The sequence below is a fragment of the Anomalospiza imberbis genome, chromosome 5, assembly GCF_031753505.1.
Source record: "Anomalospiza imberbis isolate Cuckoo-Finch-1a 21T00152 chromosome 5, ASM3175350v1, whole genome shotgun sequence".
Taxonomy (NCBI): domain Eukaryota; kingdom Metazoa; phylum Chordata; class Aves; order Passeriformes; family Viduidae; genus Anomalospiza; species Anomalospiza imberbis.
Genome location: NC_089685.1, coordinates 46,776,377 through 46,803,939, shown reverse-complemented (window position 1 = coordinate 46,803,939; position 27,563 = coordinate 46,776,377). Strand labels below are relative to the sequence as shown.

General features: G+C 42.7%; 1 protein-coding gene across 2 annotated transcripts in view; it reads left to right on the top strand.

Annotated features, from left to right (window-relative positions):
- ST8SIA1 (ST8 alpha-N-acetyl-neuraminide alpha-2,8-sialyltransferase 1) overlaps positions 1-27,563 on the top strand; it is a 104,351-nt gene that overhangs the window by 6,249 nt on the left and 70,539 nt on the right. For both annotated transcript variants that reach the window (XM_068190563.1, XM_068190562.1), the window contains exon 2: positions 20,462-20,606. In XM_068190563.1, the coding sequence (XP_068046664.1) occupies positions 20,462-20,606 (145 nt within the window). The remainder of the gene's footprint in view (positions 1-20,461; positions 20,607-27,563) is intronic.

Sequence of the window (27,563 nt, the reverse complement as noted above, 5' to 3'; positions counted from 1 at the left end):
GGAATTTAACCTGATTAGATAAACAGCAGATGGGGTGGGACAAGGCACTGGTAAGTCCCTGGACCCTGCCAAAGTGGGGTTTTTTTTCTGTGAAGTATTTGCTACAGAAGCTCTGAGCTTCATGAAGAAGCTGTGCCCATTGCCTTGACATTGGTGGTATTCAAAAATTTTAACAAGGTGAATTAAATTGTGGAGAACTAAATCCTGGCTTTCACCAGGATTCTGGAGGTCACTTTCCCACTGCTCCATTTGGGATAAAGGTGGAAGTTATGAAATTAGATTGTTATACAATATTTTATGGCTTGCAGAATGCTGTGGGAGTTTTGTTGCTATTGCATTACATCAACAGACTTTTATTTTGACTTCTGTTCCATTTGTTGGAAAATGCCCTCCTTAATTTCTTGGTATAGAGATGCTCTTTTCAAATGGAGATGTGGCTATAGTGAGGATTTAAAGCTGCTGGGAACAGCTGAATAAAAATGGTTAACATTTTTTATGTCTTTCATGTTTGCTGAGAGCATTTTGAACATTTCCTGAACAACCATTGTGTTTATATTTTTTCCTTCTTTTTTCCCCTCCACCTCTTCTTCAGTCTGTTCCCATTCTTGAGCTGCTTGAGGCCCTACTCAGCTTTAAGGGGAGCCCCAGACTATTGGAGTGGCTCCTTTGATAATCATCCAATTAATGTTCACAGCAGTGATACAAAGAACTCGTGTGAAATTATTTATTCCTGTTTCTCCTTCCCCATCTGAACTAACAATACCCTTCTCCAGAGTCTTGCAGCTCCCACTGATGATCAGGGAATCTGTTGTTTTGCATCCTTGATGTTCCAGGCTATCAGGCTTTCTAGGTAAATTGCAGACTTTGCCTTCACATATTAGCAAGATAAAGACTTTACTTATTTGCCTCTGCTCCGAGGAAGCACCACCAGCTTTAATTTAAGAGTTGCTCTATAGCTCTCCTATATTTTACGGAGTGCTGGAAAAACAGATCATCAGCTATTTTTCTTGCTTTCTTGTGGGAAAAACTTGCTCTGTGTATTTCTGGAATGCCAGGAGTGGTCGTTGCTGTAATAGAGAAATATCAGCTTTGAATTTCCTGTCAGAGATGGAAGACAAACAAACAACACATAATTATTTTTCTCCAGTGAAATGATTTTAGTATTTTCCTATGTGGTCCATCTTGGCCAAATGTCAGTTCTGGGAATTCTGTTCCATCTGCCTCAGTGTTTGGAGGTTCCCTCGTTCTGCTGTTGCTGTTGGTCCTGCGGTGTGCTGGTGTCTCAGGGCAGGGTGATGAGGGATGCTCTGCTGTGGGCAGTGCTCAGAAATACCGGGAGAGTTGAGGAAACCAGTCCAAAAAGCTGGAAATGTGCAGTGAGTGGGTGATGCTGAACCCAAAGCTCTCTGACTGATGCCTGTGATTCAGTAAGATTTAGGTCTAATGGCAAATGGGATGAAGACTGTCGGGTGACTCATCTGGGCTTCAGTGCTCCTGCTTCTAACTGTAGGGGACACCAGGTTTGGTTCCCCATGTGCTTGTGTACTGCAAAGGAAACAGAATTATAAAGGGAATTAAGGAAGCTATGTACATGGTATGGTTATCTCTAGTAACTGAACTTCAGGTCTAGGTCACTGCTGGTGCTGGTTGGGAATTCTGTGAATAATTATCATTGTCCAGAAATTATTATTTTTACAGTGCCATAAGCTTGCAGAGAGACATTCTGTGCTCTGAAGGATTTTCCTTCCAAGAATACGTGCAGTGAGTTCCCAGCTACGCAGATGAGGAATTTTGATGAATGGGGTGGGTTTCCCATGTGTTAGTGCAGTTTTTCATGTGAAGGAATGTTGTAGGCACAGAGTTTGTGGTGACTGGGAGTGGGGCTGTGGCCCAGCCTCATCCCTAACTGGCCCCAGCTGTGCAGGACAGGTGAGCAGCACTGAAGGGAAGGAGCCATGGAGTGCCCAGGTGCCCTGACCAACCCCAGAGGGAACAGAGGGCACACAGGTGCAGTGCCTCAGCATCAGGGGTATAGAAGGCTGGGCTGAAGGACAACAAAGAGCTGCAGACCCTTGAAGCCTTCTTGGGTGTTGGTTCCACAGTGGCTCCACTGTCTTTCCAAGAAAGGACTCCCTGGGTAAGTGACAGGCTCTGTGAATATTCCCTGGAGGGATGACCCAATACTTGTGCTGGCTCTTGCTGCTGCTGGAACCTGGGGTACCAGCTTGGTACTTGTGAAGTGTGCAATGCATTTGTTTTAGTATTTTTCTTCTTTCTGTGACTTCCACTGAGGTGTTTATCTATTTCAGAGAGGATAGAAGTCCTCTTTATTGCATGTGTAGCATTCACTAGGGATATGAATCCCTGTTCCTGGATAGTAGCTCAGAGTTGCTTACTGTATAAAGAGTGAATTGTCAGCTACTGGTGAAATTGTCATTTGCTACTGCTGCTCCACCTGTGAGCTCTGTCACAACTGAGACAACAGTAGCGAGTGCTGCAGCAGACATTCCTAATTGGAATGCAGTCTTGAGATTGCTCTTGCTGTTGTGGGTGATTTACTGCTCTCCATTCAGGCAACTCCTTCTTATTTGTCTGGGTGAGGTTCAGATTCTTTGCAGTCTCCTGTGTTGTGCTATTTAGTACTTAATGGCCATGTAAAAAGCAAGAGAATTAATTTCTTTAGGGTGTGGCTGTAACATGGGATAGAAAGGAGATGCAATGTTCATGAGGTAGGAGCAGTGGAATGCTTTGGATCAGATGAGAATGGGAATGATGAAGTGAACACTGTCTACAGCTTGCTTAGAGATTAATTTGAAAAGTAATTTTGAGATAAATACTGCATTTAATTTTTATTTGCTTGTAGACCTCTATAATTTTTATGATATAATTAAGAAATGGGTTGAGACACTTTGGTCTGTAAGTCTGTAGAGCAGATAGCTCACCTGTAAGTTCTCAGAAAGTTCATATATATACCACTATGCCTCAGTTACACAGAGAGGAGTTTAAGGTTTATCGCTGTGATGATCTTAATTCAGGATTATGAGGAGGACACCTTCTGCTAGGGACCAGGATTCCAGCTGTTTTCAGGCTCTGGAGCTCTGAGGCCCTGCAGGCCAGGGCATGCCCACCTGCAGAATTTCTCCTGGCTTGGTGATGCTCGTTGTTCCCTCAGAGCAAAGCAGGAAAGGATGCTGAACTATGCATTTTGAGGCTAGGGCCACTTAATATAACTTGGAGAATGCCCACCCTTGTAAGAGCTGTGCCAGCTCCTGCAATCAGGTGAATTTGTGACAGTCTTGCTTTCATGGGATAGAAATGAAACTGAGTGTTTTAGCCCTCGTAACTGCAGGGAAGTGCTGTAAATGTGAATGGTGGCTTGGTCCCCAAAAGGCAAGTAAAAATTCAGTGTGGGTTGTAGTAGTTCAGATGCCTCATTTCTATGCTTAATCATCATTTTGGGGGCTTGACTCGCAGTTTAAGTGCTAGGGATTGCTATAGTGAGAATTACATATCAGCCTATAATTAGATGCATTTTTAATTAAGGAAACTGCAACAGTGAAGGGAATAAGAGAAACAAAACCAATCTGGGCACTCCTTCTTCATAGGTCATATTACTGAACATTTTTTCTTGGCAGCCAGCAAGCATCCAGCACAAACACACTTGCTGAGCCTTATGGACAAGTGCTGAACATCTCCAGGTTTATGTGTGCCCAGCTGGATGAAGCAGTGAACATTCACATGGGACAGTTACTCTTCCTATCCTGTTTCAGCCATTGCCTTTAAGTGTATCCAGAAGGGAATGGCAGTGTGCTGCTCAAGCTTTCTGATCCACAAATGGTAACAGCAACAAGGAAGTTAAAATATCAGTAGAGGAATTGTGTGTTTTGATAGATCTGTTTAGAAAACAGAACAAGTGGAAAACACTTATTTACTGTAGTTCAGTAAATGCTAATGGGTCCAGAATCTGAGAACATGTTTATTTTTGCCTTGGGTCTCTGATGCTGTCTCTCATTTAGAAACTGTTTCTCTCACAAACAAACTGTTCTGTTCTTCACTTGTCTAACAGGCCATTTCTACTGAAAGTCTTGTACTAAGAGGGTTGAGTTTGTTGTTTTTGCCCACCCTGATCTGTGGGAAAATGTTGAGTTGGTTTTACAAATTCAGTTTTCCTCATCTGCTGCAGAACAGCAGACCTGCATCACAGAGCAAAGCCAAATTACCTCTGCTGGTGTGGGGGAAATGGGCTGCTGGGCTCTTCTCTGTGGCATAACCAGGAGGACATGAGCAGCATCTGTCATTGAAATCAGGGCTCACCCTCGATGATTGTGAGCTTTCTCAGCACTTTAGAGCTTAATCAGTTCTCTCCCAGAGAACTTTCAGCTTCATCCTTTGGTTTCAGGTGATGTATCATGTGGCTCTGCAGTCTGCCTGGTGAGACTCTTACTCCTTTCCATTTAAGATCAGTAACTTGTTTTGCCTTAGAGAAATTAAAAAGAAACCCCAAAGTCCTGAGAAGTTGTTTCCACTTGTGAATTGCTGCCAGTGTAGAGGTATTTCTCAAAAACCTGCATAACTGCTAAGAACAGACTAGCTTTAAACAAGTTTAAGGAAGAAATAGCCAGGCATTGTCATTTCATCATCACCTTTTTGGGTCTAAAGTGAATGGGCTGAATGTATTGCAGAGGAAGATCTCCCAAAACACACTGGAAAAGTGGCTGAGCCATAAACATGATTTTAAAAGTATTTTAAAACCAACTTTCAGGCAAAATTCCTGTCTTAAGATGCCTCGTTGCAGGACTATGTAGGTTGAATGATTTGTTTAGTGAATTTTTACTTTTATCCTCATACTGGGTAGATATCTTGGATAAATTTCCTGAAGGATGTTTAGGATTTTTGCTTGCTCTTTTTAGCAGCAGCTTTTAAATGCTGATACTATGAAAGACCATAAACCTTCAGAAAGCTAACTCACCGTGAAGAGCAGTCTGGGTCCTCTGGGCTAATGCTTTCCCTCAGCAAGCTGATACACCTCTGAAAAGAGGGGTAGGGAGGCACCCCTGGGAGTTTTCCCTCCTTTCCCTAGTGTTGCCCTCATCCCTCCCTGCCTGGAGGTGGTGGCTGTGCCTCTTGTCCCGTGGGAATTTACAGGTGAGATCACAGGCATGCCAGCTCCAGAAGAACTTGTGCCCTGGTGTTTTGGAAAAGGATTGCCTTAATGCTTCGGATTGTACCCAGAACTACCTCAGCTGTCGCCAGCAGCTCTTCCCCCTTCAAAGAGAAATATGTTCTATAAATAGTGGTGCAAATTAGGTTCTGGTTGTGTCCCAGATCCCTCAGCTTCTTCTGTCCCCAGTGACAGGAGTGTGGAGTGAGAGGCAGCAGGTGCTGCTCTCAGGAGCAGGGTGCCTTCCTTCATGCACTCTTATTTAAAAGCTGAATTTTCTCCTGGGAGAAGTGCCAGAGCCCTCCTATCAGCTGAAAAGAAAGGATTGCGGAGTGGAGTGCTCCAGAAGGGAGGAAAATGCTCTTGGAGGGCAGGAGGGAAAGTGGTGAGATGGAGAAGCCTTGGGAGGTTGGAAGGGAGATGGAAGATTGATAGAGGGCTTAATACAATAGAGACAAGGAGTTTGTAGCAGCAGGCGCACTGAAGAAGAAGAAACATAAAAAGCAGAGAATAAAATAAAGGAACATTTATGTGAAGCAGAATAGTGGAGCAAGGCCATAGATAGGAAATTTGAGAACAAGGATGTGGCTAAATCAGAAAAAGCAATCAAGTAAGGGTAAAACATTCAGTGAAGTGGACAATTTAAGGACCGCTCTGTTGGTTAAGCAAGATTACCCAAGGAAGTAACAATTAATTAAAACAGCATGAAGTAAATTATAATTTCCGTGAAGAAGCTTAAGTATCGGATGGAAGTGGATCACTTGAGTAAATTGAGGGTCCAGTTTCAATGGCCAGAGGTATAAGAGAGACCATGAAACCATAACAGGAGAGGGCATTTTCATGCCACAAGAGAGGAGAATCATTTTGCTCTAGAGATGACTGTTGAAGTGGTGAGATTTGGAAGTGGAGTGATGAAATATGTGGAGTACAGCCCACTCACTGCAGCTATCTCTGGTACCTGTCCTACTTAAGAGCTGTGGTAGGGAAAATGTCCATATGGTTAGCAAAAAGACAGGAAAACAACATTTGCTGCTCTGTTTTTTTCATTCTCTGATTGCATTTTGCCAACTAGACAGTCCATAGGCTGTTCATCTAATGAACTTTGTTTGCTGAGGGTTAGCTTTTCCTTTGGGGCACCAGCAGCTCAGGCTGAGGGATGATTAATTACAGCAGGCAATTCCTTGACTCCTCATATCTCAAAATGGGGTTGGTTACTATGGTTTTGGGGTGAGATGTTGGAACAAAGGCATGCTTGGTTCTGTCTGGATGCCATCCATTGCATTTCTGATGAGATGACTTCTCACTGTATGTTCCAGTAGGATCATACACGCTGTTGGCATTAAATAGATGCATACATAATGTGTACTCAGAGCTCCCGGCTTCACTGCTCTGGGGGTATTCAGCTACAGCAGAACTCCTTGGCCACATGCACTTGGCCAGTTTTGGTTCCAAGCTTCGGAGGTTCCCTTTGGTTCCCCAGCTGTGGGGAGGTGAGGGGTTTGTTGGGGGGGGGGAGGGAGCTTCTAGACATGAGGGTGTGAAGTGCCAGCATCTCTCCAGAGTGATCTTGCTGTGCAGGAGGCAGAGAGCAGAGCAGTGAGATCCTGGGTCTTGGGTGCTGTCATTCTCTCTTCTGCAGCATTTCTGTCATGCAGCTTCTGCCCCAAACATGCTTGCTTCCCAATGGTTGTAGGAATCCTGTGGGGATCTGCAGGAGATCTGTGAGAGGTGTGCAGCACAAATTAGTTGAGAGTGGATTTTTATTGCAGTGCATAAAAACACAGAAATGTCTTTAGTGTGACTAATTACTATATCAGGCCCTTTCAGTTAGTTTCCCATCTCTATCAAGGACTGGCACCAAATGCTGCAGAAAAGTCATGCAAAAAATACAGCAGTACTGTGATCTCCCAAATAAAACAATGTCTCAGGCTCTTAGCATTTTGAGACTTCATTCAGCCTTCACTAACTTAGTTTTAACACCTCATTCCAAATTACTGTTTAACAACAACCTTCCATGTTCTTGGAGCTTACATAAACAATCAATTCCTTCATTATGCTTAATTAAGGAAGTGCAGGTGTTCTTGAATAGTTAGTTCTTAAATATTTGTCTTGTTCTTAGATTGCTGCTTAATCACTTTTTAAAAATGTGTTTCTTCTTTGACTCATACACCCTTTTTGTACTAATTTACTTTATCTAGTTGATTTTTAGATTTTGACGTTGTACCAGAAAACAAAATGTCACCATGCTGTTGAAAACTAAACAGCTCATCTTCAACCCTGTAGTAAACAGTTTAATTGCTGTGAAACTCAATTATTGCTTTCTAAAATTGTTCAGTTGCTGCTTCTGAACTGTTCCCTTTTTTTCTGAATAATTCACTGCATAAGTTTCTTGAAATGAGTAGCATAGGCCAACTGGTCGTGATTCAGTAGAGCTCTGTAACTTGTCATGCATTCTTGAGCTGCAAGATGAATTTTCAAGATGAATTTGAGACCTAAAAAGGTGGCAGCTGGACTGCCCAGCTGGTTGGATGCTTTCGAATCAGCTGTATCAGGCCTGGGAGCTGAGGCTCAGCCAAAGAAAAAAACATGTTGGGTTAACTTCTGTGTAGTGCACATCCTGTAGGCGTGAACGTGGGAGTCTGCTCATGCAGGTCAAGAGACTGATATGTATCTTCCCGATAGGGCACTTTTTTTTTTTTTTTTTTTAACTCAGTAGCAGGAAGGAAAACCACAGATTCAGTCAGTTCATAGCTGCCCTGAGAAGCTGGGGACAAAGGGGTCAGAAAAGAGAATGTCCAAGGTGGCCATCTCTTGGGGCTGTGAGATTCTTGTTTCCACAATGTTCCTGAAGGGTTATGAGCTTCTTCCAGTGAAAACTGATGAGTTCAAGATCAACCAATAAACTAGGGAATCTGCCACCTTCCTTCCTTCCTCACTCCCCTCAGGATGAGGGGAATGCAGTGTTTCATGGGCCAGTGGTTTTATTGATTATCTATCCCCAGTCAGGGCTTTCTTGTTAGTGAGTAGTGGTTCCAGCTGTCAGCTGACCTATCAGTACCTGTACCAAAAAAGATCCCTGACACACTCCAGAAATCTTCCAGGTTGCTTGCATCACTCTGTGTTGCCCTTCCTGTGGGTGTCAGGGAGATAGAGACAAGTCTCCCAGTGGACCCAGAGTCTGTGATCCAGGGATTTCCTTGAGTCTCTTAAAGGAGGTTTCTGTCCCCAGGACTGTGCCTCGTTCTTCAGGAATTACGGGTGTGGATTCCTGGCTGGAAGCAAATTCAGGTTGGATGCACTACCCTGAGAGACTGCATGGCTGTCAGTTTTATGTCTCGTTGGAAAGAGCTGGTTTATAAATTCCTCCCTCAGATCTTTTCAGAACCTAGTTCAAGTATTTTTAATTTTTAGATTTCTTTGGATTACGGGTAGTCTGTGAAATCTAGAGCATGGCAGCTAATTAAACTAAGGAATTCAACAGTACTTCAACCCAAAATAGTTTCCTGCGATATGTGTGGCTGTATATGTCAAACTCTTCAGGCTTGGCTTTAATTTAGACTTTCACAGTGTTGCAATATATGTAACTCTTGCAGGCATTTCAAGGTGGCATGTTTTGCTTTGTTGTAGTATGCTTGGCAGCTCCCTGAACAGCAACAGGTCTCCTGTTTACTACCTTTACTCTAATGGATCCTGTAACTGTGTTCTTCTCAGAATAAAGAAGTCTGTAAAGGATGGGAAACTCAGTCAGAAAGAGGAGGGGAAGGTAAAGCTCCAGACTTGATTTCTGCCAGGAGCATTTCCTGTAGCTGTTCCACAGCACTTGGAAGTCCAGGGTTTCCCAGACCCACCCTCTGGTGCCTGTGCTGGGGAGATGTGATTGTATAGCTGGGGGCAGGTCTGACAGATGGCAGAGGCAGGACAAGTGGATACAAAAGAAAACATCTTGGCAAGATGGGTATGAGTCATAACGTGTAGTAATATGTGGTTTGAGTTTGACAGGCTTTTAGGATTTCTAACCTCACATGGAGAGTTAGCTTGTTAAAGGCCACCAGATTGGGCAGAGGGGGAAGTTGGATAAATTACATTTTCTGCCAGGACTTCAGGCCTGTAAGAACTTAGTACATAAATCATGTTTATCCCCTAGGAAGCTGTTTGATTGCTCTGGGTAGTGGGGTTTGTGCATTCCTGATTTAGTCACAGCAAACTGCTTAGATTAGGATAGACTCAAACATGCTTCCTGTCTCTTTCTTTTTCACCTCTTCTTTTTCACTGCCAGTTCTATTTTCTTCTTGTGCTGCTGCCTCTGTGCTTCCTGTGCCTGCACAGGAAACCTCCCCACCCCAGACCCACCAAACATTGTGGTGTGTTATGAAACTCCCTGTTTGTAGTGAGTGCTGCCAAATGTCACTTGCTAAATGATAATGGCAAAACAGTGTGCAACGGGTTGAAAGTTGTAAATAAGTGATGACCTTGATGGCTGGAGCTGTTTGGATTATTTAATTTATGCTATATAAGGACTGTTTCAGAGCCCTCACAAGCTGTAGTGGTGCCTGTGAACTTCTGGGTGCTTTGGAAGGGTGAGTTTTGGAAACCCTACTTTCAGCACCACGTGAATATTTGTAGTGAAAGCCAGGTTTATGTTCTTTGATTACACTGGAAAACTCTTTTACACTGGAAAACTCTTTTGGTTGGGGGAAGTTCTGCCATCTTTTTTTAGGTCTGGAATAGCTCAGATGATAAGCCTCAGCATGTCCTTTATTAAGTAATAGAAATGTGGATTGCATGTTTAGATGCAAAAGGAGTGCTTAGAGCCCTGCTGCTGAAGTCCAGTGCAGGGCATCCCAGTGTTTTGTACCCCAGGATTCCAGGTGGATGCTTGTGGTGCTGTGACTGAACAGAGGGACTTGGCTCGGGTCAGGGAGCCAGTGAAGGAGTGGAGCGGCTCAGAAATGAGATGATGTGGGGGGAAACTCAGGAAATGGCTCCTGGACTCTTCCCTACCTCCTGTTAGAGACTCCTGGTGTTTCTTTGACATAGGGAGCACTGGACAGAGAGGAGGTTTGAGAATGTTTTAGGTAATCACAAGAGGCATTTTACAGAGTTGTTGGTAAGCTGGCAACACTGTTGAGACCAAATGGCAAAAGATTACTTCTGCACCAGCATTTTGTCCTTTCTGATGTGGTGCTAGCAGGAGTAAGGCACTGTTTGTTACTGACATATGTTCAGAAAGAAAAAAAAAAATCACTTTCCTGAGTGCAGAATGGAGCTTTGACCATCTAAAATCAATTAATACAGCACACAGCTGTCAAAAAGAAATTCTGTGATCCAGCATTTGCTTCTGCTTTTGTTTCATCATAACAGAGTCCTTGATGCTCATCAATAAACTTGATTTTTGGGTTTCATTGGGCCTACAGGAGAGAAAGGTGTGAAGACAAACAGGGTATGTGGCCTCTTGTTCTTGGGAGAGGTGTCTAGCGGTGATTTGTGAAAGCATCTCAGCTGATCTTCCCTGTAAGAACAGACTCATTTCAACCCAGAGCTGGTGAGATCTTACCTCCTTTTCAGTACGTCTGTAAAGAGGCAAAATAATCCAACTATGATGGAATTCAATATGAGTGCAAAATTACTACCATGTAACTTTTTTTTTCCTGTGGCTTCATCAAAAGAGACTTAAAAAGACTGGGAATTGGAGTTTCTGATAAAAAGAGGTTCCAGTTTAGATAAGTCTTTGCTTTATTTTAATCTACTTAGTGCCTTTAGCGAAGTGTTTGCATCAGTAAAGCTGATTTTATAGCACCTAGTACTCAGGCAAGGTTTAAAACACATCAGCAAAATTTCAAACACTGAGGTTGTACCTGCAAGTAGAGAAATTTCAAGTTCAAGGTGTGTTTCAGATAAATGGCTCTGTTTTTATCTGTGCTAATTTTACTGTGATAATTTATCTGTTGGAAGCCATCAGCACTCAGAAGGACCCCTGAACTCTGCTCAGAAACATCTCTGGGTCCCCAGGCAGCTGGTGGTCAGCTGTTGGCAGAAGTGATGTTGGAGGTTGCAGCAGCTTGGGCTGTAAGTGAAGTCTAGTGTCAGTGCTTGGTGATGCATTAAATCCTGGCTTTCATCCAAAATCAGACTATTACAGCTTAACTGCTGTATAATTCTGGGTGAACAGAAGCAACAAAGAGCACACTGTTTTGTCCGTGTCTGTTTTCAAGGAAGCTAAAGCAAGGCATTATTTGCCATTTATGGATAATTTTTGCCTTTTCAGGCAGTAGGAAATGTGATATAACTGAAATCTCAAATCATAACCCACTCACTTTGAGAAATTTCTCTCACTGGCAGGTTTCATCCAAATGAAACAGAAGAACAGAAGTCTTAAGGGTAGTGAGTTCCTACCAGTTTAATGAAAAACTGGATAAAAGAGAGAGGTCAAGCCCAAGGTTTCCTATTTTGTTGACTGATCAGCTCATCCTGCTGGCTGCTAGGCATCAGATGGATGCTTCCCAACCAGGCAAACTCATCCCACTGCCTGAACAATTGAGAGTTATGAGATGTGGGAAGTAGTTTCTGAGAAATGAGAGGAACAAGCTTCTTTTCAAATCTGGGCTTCCTTCAGTCTGTTCCTTCAGATTTATTCATCCACCTTTGATGAGTTAAAACTTTTCTCCAGATGTGCACTTTCATATGCCTTTGAAAATATATTGGTTTTTCATGCCTTTTCCTGTGGAAGTTTTACATATTCTTGTCTCTGTCACATGTACAGGCAATGGCTGCCAGGTCACATCCAGTTTTTGCATTAAAAACCACTCGGGGTGACAAGTGTCAAAGTGTTCTTTTAATTTCTGTTGTCTCAACTTTTAGGAAATCTGTGTAATGAAGGAATTTTTTGTTTTCTTTTTGTCTAGTTCACCTTTTTTATCAAGGGGCATGACTGAACTGATCAAATTAGTGAAAAGCACTCTATGGACTGTTTTGGATTGGAGCATAGGGGCCCTTTTGCAAGGAGCATTACTTACAGGGCTTTTATCTGGCTTACAGAAGCAGGTGGAGAAGTCACTGTGGTGTGATAATTGACTGCTTAGATCCAGGTGGGACCTATCAACACTTTAGATAATGCAAGCTCAAATGTAAGATTGGAGCTGCTCAATTAATTTTTAGTGAGTCTCCTCCTGAAAGAAAACAGCCACCCTGTGCCCTTGTTGAGGCCGGATATTTCTCTGTGCTTATGGTGGCACAAAGCAAGCAGCAATTTTATTGGAAGGAAGGAGGAAGTGGTGAGAACAATTAATTTTTCCCTCCTGCAGCAGCACTTCATGTAGTGTACCTTTGTGTCTCAGTTGATGGTTCTGCTGTTCTGCAAGACAGCTGGTCATTAATTTTACCTCATATCTGCAAAAACTGCTCTCCTCCTGCCATGTTTATAAGATTAAAAAAAAAAAAAAAGGACAGCACATGTAGCAATTAATCTTGTCCCCTGCCCTGCTCCCTTTGCCTCTGAATTCTCTGTGACAAAATCTCCATCAGTGCAGCTGTTCCAGTTATCTTCGTGGCACTGTGAGGGATGTGTGAGCAGAGGTGAAAAACCATCACATGGGGCTGCTGGCAGGCAGGATCCTTCCATGGGGTGCTGCAGACATGCACACGAGCTGCAGTCCCTTTCTCAGAGCTCCCCTTTGCTGCAGAAGCCTCCACTGACTTCTGGGGATCTGGAGCAGCTGGCCTGGCTGCATGGTGTGGAATAACGCTGTCAAGCGTAGAGGTGTTCATCTAAGGCAGCTGCTCCTTCACGGTCATCAGCAAGGAGGTTGGTGTTGTCTGAGATGAAGCCCTCCCTAAAAGGTGTGGTCTCTGTGAGGAGGGCTTGGAGTGGCCCCCATTTGGGTTTTAAGTGCTGTGCATGAGATGAGCCGTGTGTCTCCTCTGGCACAGCTGCATTTGGGGGCTGCTGCTGGTGGCATTAGCAGAGCAAAGGCACGGTGCCACGGGATTTCAGCCTTGTGGGAAGCTTCTGTCTGCCGCCCAGGAACATCTCTTGAGCCCACGCTCAGGCTCCTCAATTCCCCAGAGACTGTGGCTGTTCATTGCAGTTCCCAGGTGAGATGTCAAGTCCCTGCTGCTGTGTCTCCTGGACACAGGTTGGGAGCAGGTACAGGCAGCTGCTGGTATGTGGTTGGGAGCAATACAGGCAGCTCAGAGACATCCTGCATTCCAGTAGATTTTACTGCATTAATAACTTGGGTATATTTGCTATTGCTAATCACAATTTGTATAATACATGTGATATGAGAGTCTTGAAAAAACTTCATCTGACCAAGTCCTAGAATTCATAATCTAGAATTCATACCTTTATAATTTGTATTTCAAAGCTTGCAAGCAGGCTTTGTGCATAGGAATTTTAGACAAGTTTGCATGAATCAAAATGTGTTTCTCTGAGAGGAAGTGGACAATTCTGTGTTGCAGTAGCTTTTCAGATCAAAGCTGCTCCATATTTAAGTAAAAGAATTGGCAGGAGAAAAGGTAAACTAAGAGCTTGTCAGGTGATCTGGTAGACTTTTATTCAGTTACAGACTCAGTTACAGAGTCATGGAATGGCCTGGGTTGGAGGAAACCTTAAAGATCATCTCACTTTGCTCCCCTGCGATGGCACCTTCCACTAGCCCAGGTAGCTCAGAGCCCCATCCAGCTTGGCCTTGGACACTTCCAGGGGTGGGGCAGCCACAGGACTGCCTGTGCCAGGGCCTCACCACCCTCACAGGGAAGAACTTAATCCCAAAATTAATCCAAATCCAAACCCACTCTCAGTGTGAAGCCATTCCCCTTGTCCTGTCACTCCAGACCCTTGTGAATTCTCTCTCGATCATTCCTATAGGTTCTCTTCAGGCACTGGAAGGCCATAATTAGGTCATGCCAAAGCCTTCACTTCTCCAGGCTGAAAAATCCCAATTCTCTCAGCTTTATATCCTGGTTTCTTCTAGTTCACAAACATTGTTTAATCAAAAAGGTAGTCTCTGGCAAATTTTAGCCTCATCTGTATTTCTCCAATCTAAATGTGCCTAAATGTACAATCAAAGTCAAATCTCCCATTTTCTATTACACTTTGAATGTGTCTGGAAGAAAAATGTATCTCTTGTATATTTAAAAAAAAAGAGAGTTTAACAAATCAGAGATGAGGATAAGGTGCTGCAGTGACTGACAGCTCAGATTTTACCTTTTGGAAGGCAGCAGGGTTTGGTTGTTCAAAGGCAGCAAGGATAGAGTAACCATATCATCCCACAGGATGGAAAAACAGTTTTATATTTCTTTTGCAGTCTGGGAAACAGAACTTGTGAACTGTACTGCGTGGGTAGCACCAGATCAGTGATTTTAAAATGGGTAATGAAAACCCAAATATTCTCTGGATAAATCAAAGTAGGTAGTGAAAACTATATTCTCATGTTAAATAAAATACTTTTTTCCCCTTTTGGGCACCTCAAAAAAACCTGGAAAAAATTCTAAAAAGATACCGATGATGCAGAAAAGATGCAAGTTCTTTATTTCATAGTTTCCTCCCCTACTATTAATTTGGCAACTTGTAGCAAGTTATCATTAATCTGTAGTTTAATTTCTTAAAGTCACAGCAGCTCTGTTGCTAAGCTAATGAAGATGTTTTTCATGAATTGTCCTTGGCCTGTGGTCTCTGCAATGCAACCTCATTCCTTTCATGCAGGTTGCAGTGCCAGGCATGATTTACTGTCTGCAGCCTTTCTGCTGTCCTGATAACTTTCCTCTCTTGAGGAAGTTGGGGAAATAGTGCATGATCCTTGTAAAGTCCAGACACCAGAAATTGCTGCAGGTGGCATTGAAACAGACTGAAAGCTTCACCTCAAGAAACAGTATAATAATGAATGTGAGGAGGAATACGGTCATGACTTCAGTCTTTGTGAAATCTTACCATATTGCAGAGACCTTGGCTGGTGAGTAAATCAGATTATCTCTGTTCTGCTCTGTGCTATCGACTCTTTTCATATTTCTTTTTCATTGTATTTAGACCTATTCTTCAAGCTGTGGTAACTGGGTGTTTTCAGAAGAGAACCTTTGCACAGCGATGTATTCTTGTTTTAGCTGCTGTACTTGGCAAAGGTCTTAATTTTAGCTAGAGCTTCAACTGTGACTGTTGTCCCAAAATCCCAATATGGTGTGCTTTTGTGGATATCAAGAGCATTTGCACTGGCCATTCTTTTATTCATTTGGTACTTGTCCTGGTGATTTTTCTTAGGAGGGAGGTTTTAAGATCACATTCCCTAACAGTTGTGCTGAGGATCATTTTCAATTTAATCTTGAGTGGGGTGGTATGCCTGGAGTACTAAGGTGCTTTAAACACCATGAAAACCTCAAAGCATCAGTGAATTCTTCAAGCTAATCCCCAGTTGCAAGGATTTGATTGGGCTTTTTAGGGAAAGAGAATTTTAGGTAAGAGAAATTCAACGTGTGACCAAACCCAACAATGTTTTCACAGAATATTGAGAAGCCAAATGTCAGCTGCAGCTCCAAGCTCACTGACTGTAGCAGAACCAGTGATTTTACTGTTACTGAATGGCTTTGTAGAATTCTATAGGGCCATAAAATTCCTGGACTGTCAGCTTGGAGCGAAAAATGGCCAGAGAAATGGTTATTATGTGGTGTTTGAGAGGACTCTTACAGCTGCAGGCACTGGTTGCTGCCTACTCTGGGAGATGGGATATAAGCCTAGATTTTTGGTCTGTTCTTGGATGGCGTGGGATGCATGAATAACGAGAGGTCAGTTTGTCCCTGGAGTTAGCAGGGGATAGCTACCCTAGAAATAATATTTCCAGGCTTTATTTAGAATGAAATATTTAGGGGTGGGTCTTGAAAAGGAGATAATAGCCACAGGAATTTTGGAAAGAGTAAAAAGCTTTGTTCATAGCAAGAAATCCAGGAAACTCCAACGTTTTTGACCATCAAAGGGGAGGTTGAAATTTCAGCAGCCTCCTTTAAGGATCTCTTAAAGGAGGGAGGAAAAATAATTTTAAAAACAGCCAAAGCCTGAAGTGCCAAAAAGTCAGACTCTGATCAGAGTTTCTAAAGACAATACACCAAGATGTTATTAAGCAGTGATTTTTGCTTCTCCCCTGCCACCAAAACTTCTTGCAAAAACATGGGGATGTGTTACTCTTCTGGAAACATTACACCAAAGACATAATGAGGAGAATTTCAGGATTAGATTTTGAGACTGTTAGAAGTGGTCAAGCCAGATGTGCTTCAGAGCCACTATTGACTTTAGTCCGTGAAGTATTTCCAGTAGGGGATGAACATGCTGGGAAATAGGTGTTGATTTAGTTGAGGACTGCACGAGGCCCTTGGTAGGTCTTCCTGCCTCTGCTGGGGAGTATGTAGATGGAAACAATTAATAAATTCCAGTGAAATGGATCTGTGCAACTCTTCCCTAGTGAACCCAAGCAACCACCTCTGCTCTGAATTCCAGCAGCTCCACAAAACCCTGCCTGTGAGTGAAGCCCGATGGTTTCATCTTGACACCAACCAAAACTCCTAAGCCAGATACTTTTTTTTTTCTGGGCCTTCAGAGTCATTTGATCCCAAAGCAAACCAAGGGAAGTTGAGGCAGATGGGAACTGCCACGTAAAGGGAAGGTTTGTGTCAGGCTGTGCTGTCAGATCCTGCTCTGCTTTGCAGTCACCAGATAAAGGTTAGCATGATGCCACCTAAATCCAGGCAGCTGAGTAGAGTCTGACTAAAGCAACTCACTTCACAAATTATTTTTGTCTCAGACTTGGATGTGAGCCTCGGTCATTATTTTACTGCTCCATTAAAGCCATACTGTTATGAAATAAGTCACATGTTAAGGTTTTTGTGCAATGGTTGAATCAATGCCCTTGTTCACTGTTGGCATTTGCTGGGACCTGCAGGAGCAGCATCAAGCTGTAGTCTCTTCTATCCTTTGCCCATCCATGTGCTCTGCTGTGGATCATCCTTGTTTTTGAACACTTCCAGCCAAGGTGACTCCACTGCTTTCCTGTAGAATCTTTGTGAAGGTGCCTTCCTCATGCTGCTGCCCAGGTGGTTCCCCATCAATCTGGTCTTTTTCACATGAAGGCAGTACATCTCACTTGCATGGATTTAAAAGGGAAAAGCTGAGAGGAAGAACTTTGCTCCCCCTGCCTTGCACAGTGCTGGTGGTGCTTACAGGCTCCATGCAGGACAGCATCCCAAGGCAGCTGGAGAAATGGTGCCTAGCTGGGGAGGCAGGACCCCCCATCTGCAGAGAAGAGACAGCTAAAGAGCTGTGACCTCCAGGCTGACAACCCGTGCCATGGAATTTTAGATACTATATCTGCTGCATTTGGGATGTTAAAAATAGCTCCTGTGTCACTATTGACTGGGACTTGAGTCAAACCAGGGTGCAATTAAGCATTAACTGTCCGCAAGCTGAAATCAGACTGCAAAGGTTGTTACCTTAAGTTGAAGAATAAGTAGTTTGGGAGTTTTATTAAAGTTTTGTGAATGAATTCAGGTTAAGACCTCAGTGCTGAGGCTGCCTTTTGCTTAATGACCTGCCTGGTGCCCAATTACAGCTGAAATCTGAGGGGCTTCAGGTGAGATTCTCCAAGGAACATTTCTCCTGCTTCTCTCACAAGTAGGGATTTGTCTTCTAAGTGCTCTTGTATCTGCGGGCCCCCATTGCCTTTTCAATCCCAATATTAAGTCCTCTCACATACAGGTTTTCCCTGAACTGGAGAGAACTGTGACTCAAAAGCATATTGTTTGTTTGTCCTGCAAGTGAAGGAATGCTTGCAGTGAGCTGAGATTGCTGGCTGAAAGCTGCTGCAGTTCTTCAAATTCTATAATAACATTTATGCTGTACATTTTAATCGAGCTCAGCAGAAAGTCGTGTCTCTGATCCTGCAAAGTATCCTGCTATAGGTTTGTATTTGAATCCATTCTGCTTTTCAATGAACATTTTCCTATGAAGCTTTTCTTGCTTTGTGACTTTGGGATTTGGATCAGAAAGAAACTTTTAATAAATTATTCTCTTCTGATGGAGAGCACACATGAGTGCACAGGATTTTTATGTTCATACACACAGCTTCATTCTTGAATGAATGGCCTGCCTATTTGTGGCCCTTCCAGGAGACCCCTACTGCTTTTCATAATAGGTTTATTAATGAAGCATTCCACGGGAGTTGGAAGGAGGTGTTTTTGGGGATGGGAAGGAGTAGAGATGTGTATCTCGCCTAATAAATAGGGTGGGACTTGTACAAAGAGCTGTTCCTTAGCTCTTCAGTCTACCCTGGCTAAGAAAAGATTAATTAATGTAAAACATTCCCTTGATAATTTCCCACTAAGTTATTTGGGGGGGTTCTTTGTGCTTTTTGCTCAGACCAGACTTCCAGAGGAGATGTGAGAAGCAGAATTTCACTGGAAAATTTTAATTGTGTTATACGGTTTTGTAACAAATAGCTCCAGCTGATCTTGGATTAATTTATGTTTTTTTGAAAGAGGGGATTTAATTAATTTATGTTTTTTGCTGTGGGGATAGAAAAATATGCAGAATTATTTTCTTCCCACTTGAGAGAGAGAAATAGTTTTCCAAAATCTGCAAACTGGTTTGTGGACAGCCAAAAAAATCTCCACTGTCAAATCTTGTGTTTGCAACAGTATTCCATGCCTGTTCTACACTGTTTTGCAAAGGTTATTCAGTGAGAGATTTCAAATTTCCTGTAATTTGTTTTTCACAGTTCTGTGGTGAAGGCCATTTTTGGGTGTCAGCAGGAGGGTGATGTGAAGCCTTTCCTTGGTGGTTGTGGAGGAAGCCATTGGTGTTCTTGGAATGGGAATTGCTGCTCTGGCTGGCACGTTGCTGTGTCCTGCTCAGAGGACATAAAGCAGCTCCAGCAGTCAGCTCCAGAGCCACAGACCGGCCAGGCTGGGAAGGGGCCTCAGATGATCACCTCTTCCAGCCTTTTGTGGGAGTCAGACCCAGATGGGAATGTGCAGCAGCTTGTCCTCTTGTGTCTTGAGGATCTCCAGCCTTGTGGATTCTACCACATTCTGAGGGATGTTGTTGCTGGGATCTTATTGTTACTTCAGTTGAAGTATGTCTGAAAAATAATACACATTTGCAGAAAATTATGAACTTATGGCAAAATAAATTTTTGATAGGGAAAAATAACGTGTTCAAATACCAATTTAAAAAGATGAAAAGTAGCAGTAAAACTTCAAAAAATGCTTAAATATAAATTTTTGTGGATAACCTTATGGTTTTGAATAAAATCTCATTTTTTAGAGAGAAGAACAGTTATATCAATCATTTTAGTAGTCACTAATAATTGAGGTTTTTCTACTTACAGCTCCTGTGCAGCCACTGGAAATGGTTCCGGTGTCTTTGGGATTACCTTTTGAATATATGGGGAATGTATATGATAACATAATATTACACTGTAGTGATGGAGTTTGGCAGTGTGTGTTTTATGTACATCTATGAGTGTCACCCTTCCTAGGGCCATGTAGGCTTTGGAAATACAGGATATTCTGGACCTTTAGAGTTTTCCATCATTCTGTGTTATAGGATATTAATTGCTGAGTTTGCTGTGGTACAGAATTTTCAGGATAACCTTCAACCACCTTACCAACTCTCCAATTTCTACTCAGGCTGAGAAGTATTTTTGGTACATGAGGGAGTAAGAGGATATGGAGTTTCAGCAGGGACACTAACAAGTGTAGCCACTCTCTATATATATCCATCATACTGGGATGACTCAAGCTGCCCTTCAGTTAGGAAGCAGGCTCTAATACTCCTGGGAATGTAGCACAAGGACATGAAGTAACTGAAGTGAGGTGCCAACATTTCCATACCTAACTATGGAACTGTAGTGTTTTAGGAGGCCTGCTCTTAATAAATAACATTTGATACTGAATATTTATGCACCTTGGATTGAATTTTCAAAGGAGCTTATCTGATTTCTGCATGTGATGGAGACAAGTTTTATACCCATTAAAATGGGCTGTATAGGATGAAGTTTCTTTTGCTGAATCTTGGTTTTGTTTCTGTGTCAGTCTGAATGGAAACTCAGATCAAATTTTTTTCTGTCTATTTCTAAGATTTTCTGAAATAAAAGCAGGTTTTCTGGCTCTTCTGTAAGCAAAAAAAAGAGTGCCATGGTTCATCTGCTGGCTGGGAAGTGTGGCTTGGGAGGGCAGCAGGAACACAGATGTGAGGGGTGATGATTAACAAAGGTGTGACAAGGCTCCAATTAATAGCCCTTACTCTTTTGTTCCCTTCTCTAGGAAGCTGCTGGAAGAATGCTGTGACCCTGGGCAGCTCTTTGCTATGACAAAGATGAACTCCCCCATGGGAAAGAACCTCTGGTTTGACGGGGAATTTTTATATTCTGTCACAATTGACAATGCAACTTACTCTCTCTTCCCACAGGTTAGTAACCATGCTTTGTTTTCATTTTAAGTATTAAAATACTAAATGGTAACATGATTCAAATTAGTATAAATAGGCTAAAGGGTCGTCTAGAAATTGTATCTTCATTTCTCAATACCAAACAGCGTCTGCTTTTTTACTTCCACATTCTGAAAATTTTGGTTGTGTGAATGTTAAAACTTCCCTGGCTGCTTTTTGGAATGTACACAAGGGATGAAAATTGGGTCACCTGTATTGATTTCTAAAGAGTTTGGCTCTGGCTATTTCAAGAGGGTGATTTCTGCATTTCAGTCAGGGGTTGCAGTCACTCTGAGCCTGATCCCTCACCTGCAATGGCTTCAATTCAGACCTGTGTAGCCAGGATGGGACAGAGCTTTGTGTGAAGATGTCCCCAGTTACTTCCCAGTTAATGAAATTTATTGGTGGCAAACAATGGAAGCCCAATAAGAGGAGCCAGCAGCTTGACTTTGTTGATTCTTGCTGTGTTTTTGAATGTTGGAAGTGGTTGGTTAATGTCTGTCAAAGGTGCTTTGGGTCAAGTACAGGGTTTTTGAGAGCTGGCAATTTGTAATACTGATCTAGGCTGCTTCTTGTATTTTTAATTAATACAGGAACTGATACTAAATAGTGAATTTGTTATATTGAATTCTGTATGTTGAACACAAATATTTTATGTGGCTACACACTTAAAGCTGAACTTCTGGCTGTATTAATTGATTTACCTGCTACTTTAACCTGTCAAATTCAAGGTATAGGGATTTATTCAGCCTCCCAGTGTTGAGTCATTCACACAGGGCTTCTTATTTGTTGCTGTTTCAGTTATATGTGTAGTAGAGTTCTTACTTGCTAACTTCATCCCACAAATGAAACAAAGAAGTTTTAGGGGTTTTTTTTTAGTAGTATTTAGATGTCAAAACCAGAGTTACTACTTTGAATAAGTTTAGTTTGATGGAGAAGGAGTGAGAGGGAGCTGCAGTGTGGGGCAGAGGAGATGTCTGTGTTGGCATGACCCAGAGGAGCTCTGTTAGAGCTGAGCCTTGCTCAGGGTGCCAGGTCCTCGATCTTGTCACTTGTCCCTGCTGCCATGGGCTGGATGATGGACCTCTGCCCCTCTCAGCCTGCCCCTAGCTCAGCAAACAAGCAGATGCTGAAACCTGCCTGGCTAGTGGGCTTTTCCTGCAGTACAGCTGGGAAGGGGTGTCCCAGCTGGACTGAACTTGTGGAGACTGATGGAGAGTTCATGACGTGCTGCAGAGCAGTGGCTGTAAGTTTTGTTCATGATGACTGGTGTGATTTGTTGCTGCTCTATTGCACTGTTCATTGGAGAACACCAGGATCCTTGGCAGAACTTTGTACCACAAAGATGCAGCAGCAGGCGCTCAGAGTGTGTGTGTCTTGTCCAAGGTTTCAGGAAAGCCCCACCTGGGCTGGCAGAGGGAGGTCACTCTGGGTTTGGGATTTCAGATTTGAGGTTTTTCTTGATTAAGACCAAGCACTCTGCTTGGCCACAGAGGTGTCCTGCCTCCCCTCACAGCACAGAGCAGCTTGCTGGATGGCCTCCTTCACAGAGGTTAGAGAGAAATCAGGGTCTCTGCAATTGCACTGGTCCCCAGGACCCTAAGACCTGTCCTTAAAGTTTATCAGTAAAGAGGAAAGATCTGGGAAGTTCTGAAGAGAGAAGCTCCTGGAGGACAACATGGGCTAAGCAGCTGGGACTTCAGTGTCCTGAGGCTTGCCAGGCTGAGGAGTAGGCTGCAGAGGAAGATAGGTGGATGCTGCTGTAGGGTTGGTGGTGGAAAAGGGGAATTTTCATTGTGTTCCAACCCGGGAATGCTGTCCCTTTAATGAGGTGATGGGCAGTTTGTTTCTGACAAGTGCTGCTCACTACTGCTCCTTCTTTCCTTGCAAGTACCACTGCCTCTAATTTGATGTGTTATTCCCATGCATTTTGACCAGAGGAATTTTGTAGGCCTTTATCAGACTAAATCCTGGTAGGCTTAAAAGCCAAGGTGGATTTCTTTGCAGTGAATTTTAAAATTAATTTTTCTACTTCTCTTTGTTTCAAGAGAAGTACTTGCCTAAATTTTTCAGGCTCCTTCTTTGAAGAGTGGTGTCTATTATTAGCTTGCTTGCAAGCAATTTTCCTGAAGATGAATATTCCTTTCAAAAGTATAGAGAAATTTAAAACAATTAGCAAAATATGGTTAATACTCTGAAATGCCATGGGGATATAACAGGAATGTAAAGGGCCACATCTATGTTGACATAATAAAAAAAAAATTCCTCTGTAATAAATAAAAATGGCTCCATCCACATTGCTGGGCTTGAGCAATTTGGTGATTGCAGATTGCTCAGTCCTGAACCAGTGACTAACTTATAGGATAATGTAACTCAAAGCTAAATAGGGAACTTGCTGTATATCATGTTATACAAAAAGAAATATGTCCAAAGTTAATATGTAAAATGTCACTTATTTCTGAATGTGAGCAATATAAAATAGAATAATTTTTTTTCTGAGCAGTCTGTAGATAAAATTCTTTTAGCTGGGTCAACATTTTATGACAGAGTGCTTTTCCACTAAAAATGCTATTTCATGAAAATATAAATTTAGTATCACTTCATTTGTTTTTCAATTTTTCTTTGATGTGAAAAGGTTAAAAGGTTTTGGTGGTGTTACAGCATTTCATTTTAGCTTTTTTTTTAATGTAATACTTCAGCTGTTGGGGTTTCTTTTTATCAGCTTTGTTGCTGCCTCTTTTTTCCTTAGACTTTGAATGATTATATTAGTCCTTTTCTTTTTTCAAGTATTTGAACCACCAAGGGAGAAATTTGCAAAAGAGAAAAGCTTTTATGTGGAAATAGTCATTCAGTGCTCCATTTCAGTTTATGAGGACAAAATTTGATGTGGCAGGATTTTGCATGAACTAGTAACTGCAGATGCTGGAAGCAGCTCCTCTTAGTGTGCCCCTCTGTGTTTTAGCCCCTGATGTTGAGAATTGAAGACTTTGGGAGCAGGAATGAGCTGTTGCACTGACTGCACCATCTCTCCCCTGCAGAGAAGCCGGTCAGTGCTCGCAGCCAGGAGCAGCCAGGCTGGCCACTAAAGCTCCCGGGTGACTCGGGAGTCATCTTGTCCCCACTGTGGCCTTGATTGAGCAGGACGGAGCTGTGTGCTGCTGAGAGCCCAGGGCTGCAGTCCCTGGTGGCACAGACGGACAGACCCTTCCCACAGGCTGGTGGCACAGGCAGACAGACATAGACAGACCCTTCCCACGGCCTGGGCTCAGGCAGGGCTGGGATGGTGAGGCCAGGCTCCAGAGGGTCCTGCAGGTGTCTTTAGCTGCTCTGGGGAAGCGGGGTGTAACCCCAGGAGCAGCTGGGATGCAGCTCAAAACCACGTGTGACAAGCATGAACCACCACTCAGCTGCCTTGGGGTTGGAGAATGCACCAAGCCCCAGTTTCAAGTGGTGTTTTTTTTTTTTTTTTTTTTACTCCATGCTATCTTTGTCATCTTCAGAGTTTTAAAAACAAATTTCAGACTATCTTTAGCATTAGAGAGGAAAAAACTGCTCACCCCAATAGTTAGTTTTTTGTGCAAGTATCTGATTTTTTGGTGCTTGTTGGCAAAAGCCTGTAGCAAGGAAGAACTGAGGTAAATCTCTGAGGTCACCTTTCTCCATCCCCCAAGAGGTTAAAAACCCCAGTTAAATCAAATGTAACTTTTCACTCTATGTATTGTTCTGAGGGTAGATGAATGAATACATTTCAAAAGACATTTCAGAAGTTAAAAGTTTAACTTTTTAATCTGGCAAAATAAAGTTATTAATTGAAAAATTTGTTCTGGTTTCATTGTATTTCTCTTAAGCAGTTAGACACTTTTGGTACCAGTAAATTATTTTAAATTACTAGAATATGGTTCTTCAGCTTCTCAAATCCCTTGTAAAGTTTCACTTGCAGAAGCTGTCAGTTACAAGAGTGGCTGCTTGCACTGAGCTTCTCATCAATAATCATCACAAATGGTGTTGGAGAAATCCAAAGGAAATAACTGCCAGCCACAAAAGAAAATTGGGAAATGTGGCATCTGTTTTTGGGTACTTTGTGATCAGGAGAAAGATTATATTTTCCAAATAACACATATAATGCAAATATTTGTTTAAAGTTTCAATTCCCACCATTAATATAAAGGCACAGAATAAGTTGTTCTAATTGTAAGTGTAAAATGGAGACATTCTCTGACATCTTCTGCATTTTCTGAATGGTGTGTTGGGTAACAGTGATTGTGCTGTGTGATTTGTTCTTTTCATTCAGGGTACCTGTTAAATTTTGGGAGCTTATTTGGTTTTTCTTGGTTGCTCACATCATCTTTTGTTTAGGCAGAGATTTTGTCGTCCTGCTGGTGCTGTTTCAAGGCAAATTCCCTGCTCTTACAGTTACAGCCTGCAGCGAGTAGAATAATTTGTAATTATTTCAGGGGGAAAAAAAGCAGGTGTGGAAAGGGAGTCTGGTGTAGAATCTGCAGGCTTTTTCCCTTTTTGCATGCTGAGAATAACAGGAAAACCATCCTGGGGAAGGCAAGGGCCCTTTGGTTCCAGCAGAAGGTGAGGTGTGGGCTCTGGGACAGGTTGGCTGGAGCTGCTGTGCAGATCCAGGCTGGAATGGAGAGCTGGAGCTGTGTAAGGAAAGTCAACCCCTCTAGGAGGACAGTGTTACCTTCCTCAGGGCAAACACTCTGTTTTGTTGGACTGATTGTAGACCCAGGTGATCCAAAAGCTGTGTGTAAAATGGGAAACCACCTGAGGCAATGTGGGCCAGGATCTGATGGCTGCAGGCAGGAATTACTGCCCCTGCTGTTGATTTTGGATGTTCTTTGTTAATTTTTTGCTAGCAGTGTACTCTATTCTCAGTAATGCTCTGTAATTAAGAACTGCTTGGAGAAATACAGTGAAATACTGGCTGTCATTTGTGATAGTTTTTCTAGATGCCTTGGATATGGATGTAAACTTTAGGTCTACAGACATTCTTACAAGCAGCTTTAATTTCTATTTCCATTAATTCTGCTGCCTAAATAGTACCTCCCTGTGTGCCTTTGAGTTGTATTAGGTAGGATTTGGGGAAATTTCTTGATGCTTTCCCTTTTGGTCCCTTTTTTTTCTTCATTTTTTTTCCTGCTCCCTATGCCTACATTAATATGCAAACTCTGTTCTTGATTTGGACTACATATATTGACTCAAAATGAAAATGTGATAAACATTAGTTATTGGAAGTGTGGAAAACATTGTATACTAAAAGACGAAGAGGTATTTAAATACTGCAAAATATAAATTGTGTTTTGGGAAAGCAACTGATTTTTTTTATTATTCAAGCAATTTTATTATACAGTGCTTTTCGTAAACTGGGACATGCAATAGTGTCTGTAGAGACCTGATAAATTGTGCTCTTTTGGAGCATGATTCCTCCCTTTGGTGCCTTGAGAGGCTGCCTACAACAGAGGCTGGACAGAGTTAAAGGAATAAAGTAGGGATTTATCAAAAGGCCTCACCTTGGGCAGTACAGGAGCCTGGCTGAGGGTACACCCAAGATGAACTCTGAGTCATGAGTTTTCACACTTTTATAGGTTTTGGTCCATTTCTATTTTGGGGTTCATCGTCCAATTGCAGCTCCAGGTTACGCAGCCCCATCCTCCCAGTTTGCTCTCCTCAGTTCCCTGCTGTTTGCACTTTTGGGCCTGAAGCTGCAGCGGTGTCCTTGGTCTGGGCTGGAAAAGGATTGTTTTGTATGACTGAGCTGTGCGGAGAGCTGCTAACACTTCATATGAAGTTCAGAATGCAGAACACTATCTGGATAATATGAAAGCTAAAACTTAAGGCAACACCTTCAGTCCTGGATAATCTTTAGCCATTGGCATCAGGGTGATCCAAACAAAAATGTGTCTTAATATTAAAGTTAAGAGAAACCCCTACTTTCACTATGATTCCATCCTGACTAATTAAGAGCTGTATAATTGGACCAGTTTGAGTGCTGTGTTAGGAAAGCTGTAACAGAGCATCCTCTGCTCTGGCTGGCCAGCTAAGCAAGGGCCACAGTTTGTGAAACTGCTCCCTGGAGACAAGGTGCAGACATACCTGATGGTGAAAATCCAATTTGTGCTGGGAAACTTGAGCTGGAACGAGTCTAGTTTGAAGTAATTAAATGAAGGAAGGGCAACGTGCCCTTGTGGAGGTGAGCTGAGTGGGACCAAGGAGCTGCTTTCTGTCCCCTGTTGGTGTGGGCTTTGGTCAGCCTGGCTCACTGAATGTCTCCAGCCAGGCTGCCTGGGGTGAGCCTGGTGTTTGTGGGGTTTATCTGCAATAATGCAAGGCCAAACAGGCTTTGTCTCTGTTGGTGCAAACACATAAAGAGATGCTGACCTTTCCAAATGTAACAGAGAAAGGGAAGGACTGGATCTGGCTGCCAAGTGTCAGTTTGGCCCACAGGCAGAGAGAGGATGGGCTGCCCTGACTCAGCCTCTGTGCTTCAAATCCAGAGTGACTGAGCATCCATCACTCTCTTTCCTAGGTAATACAGGAGCTCATGTTTCTGCTCATTGGCTGCACAACTGAAATGTTCACCCTGAAGGATCATTTTTACACTACTGAATAGTCACAACTACAGATGTTATGCTGTGAGACTGCAAAGTACAGAGCAAATAGGCTGAACTCAAAAGAGGAAGTGGGAAGTGCAAGCAAAGAGGGACACAGAGGCCCTGATAATTTTATAGGCTTTTTTGTCAATGTTCATCTGCTTTATGAGGACATAAACTTGCTGCTTTAGAAGCAGGAACTGTTGCAAGAAAAGAATAATTAAAGCAAGTGGGCGCAGATGGGAAGATACAGGGACACCAGACTTGTGATGGCTATAAGTGACTTCAGGGCATATGAGCTGCCTGGCTGGGGGTGTAAAAATAGAAATAAGGGTGG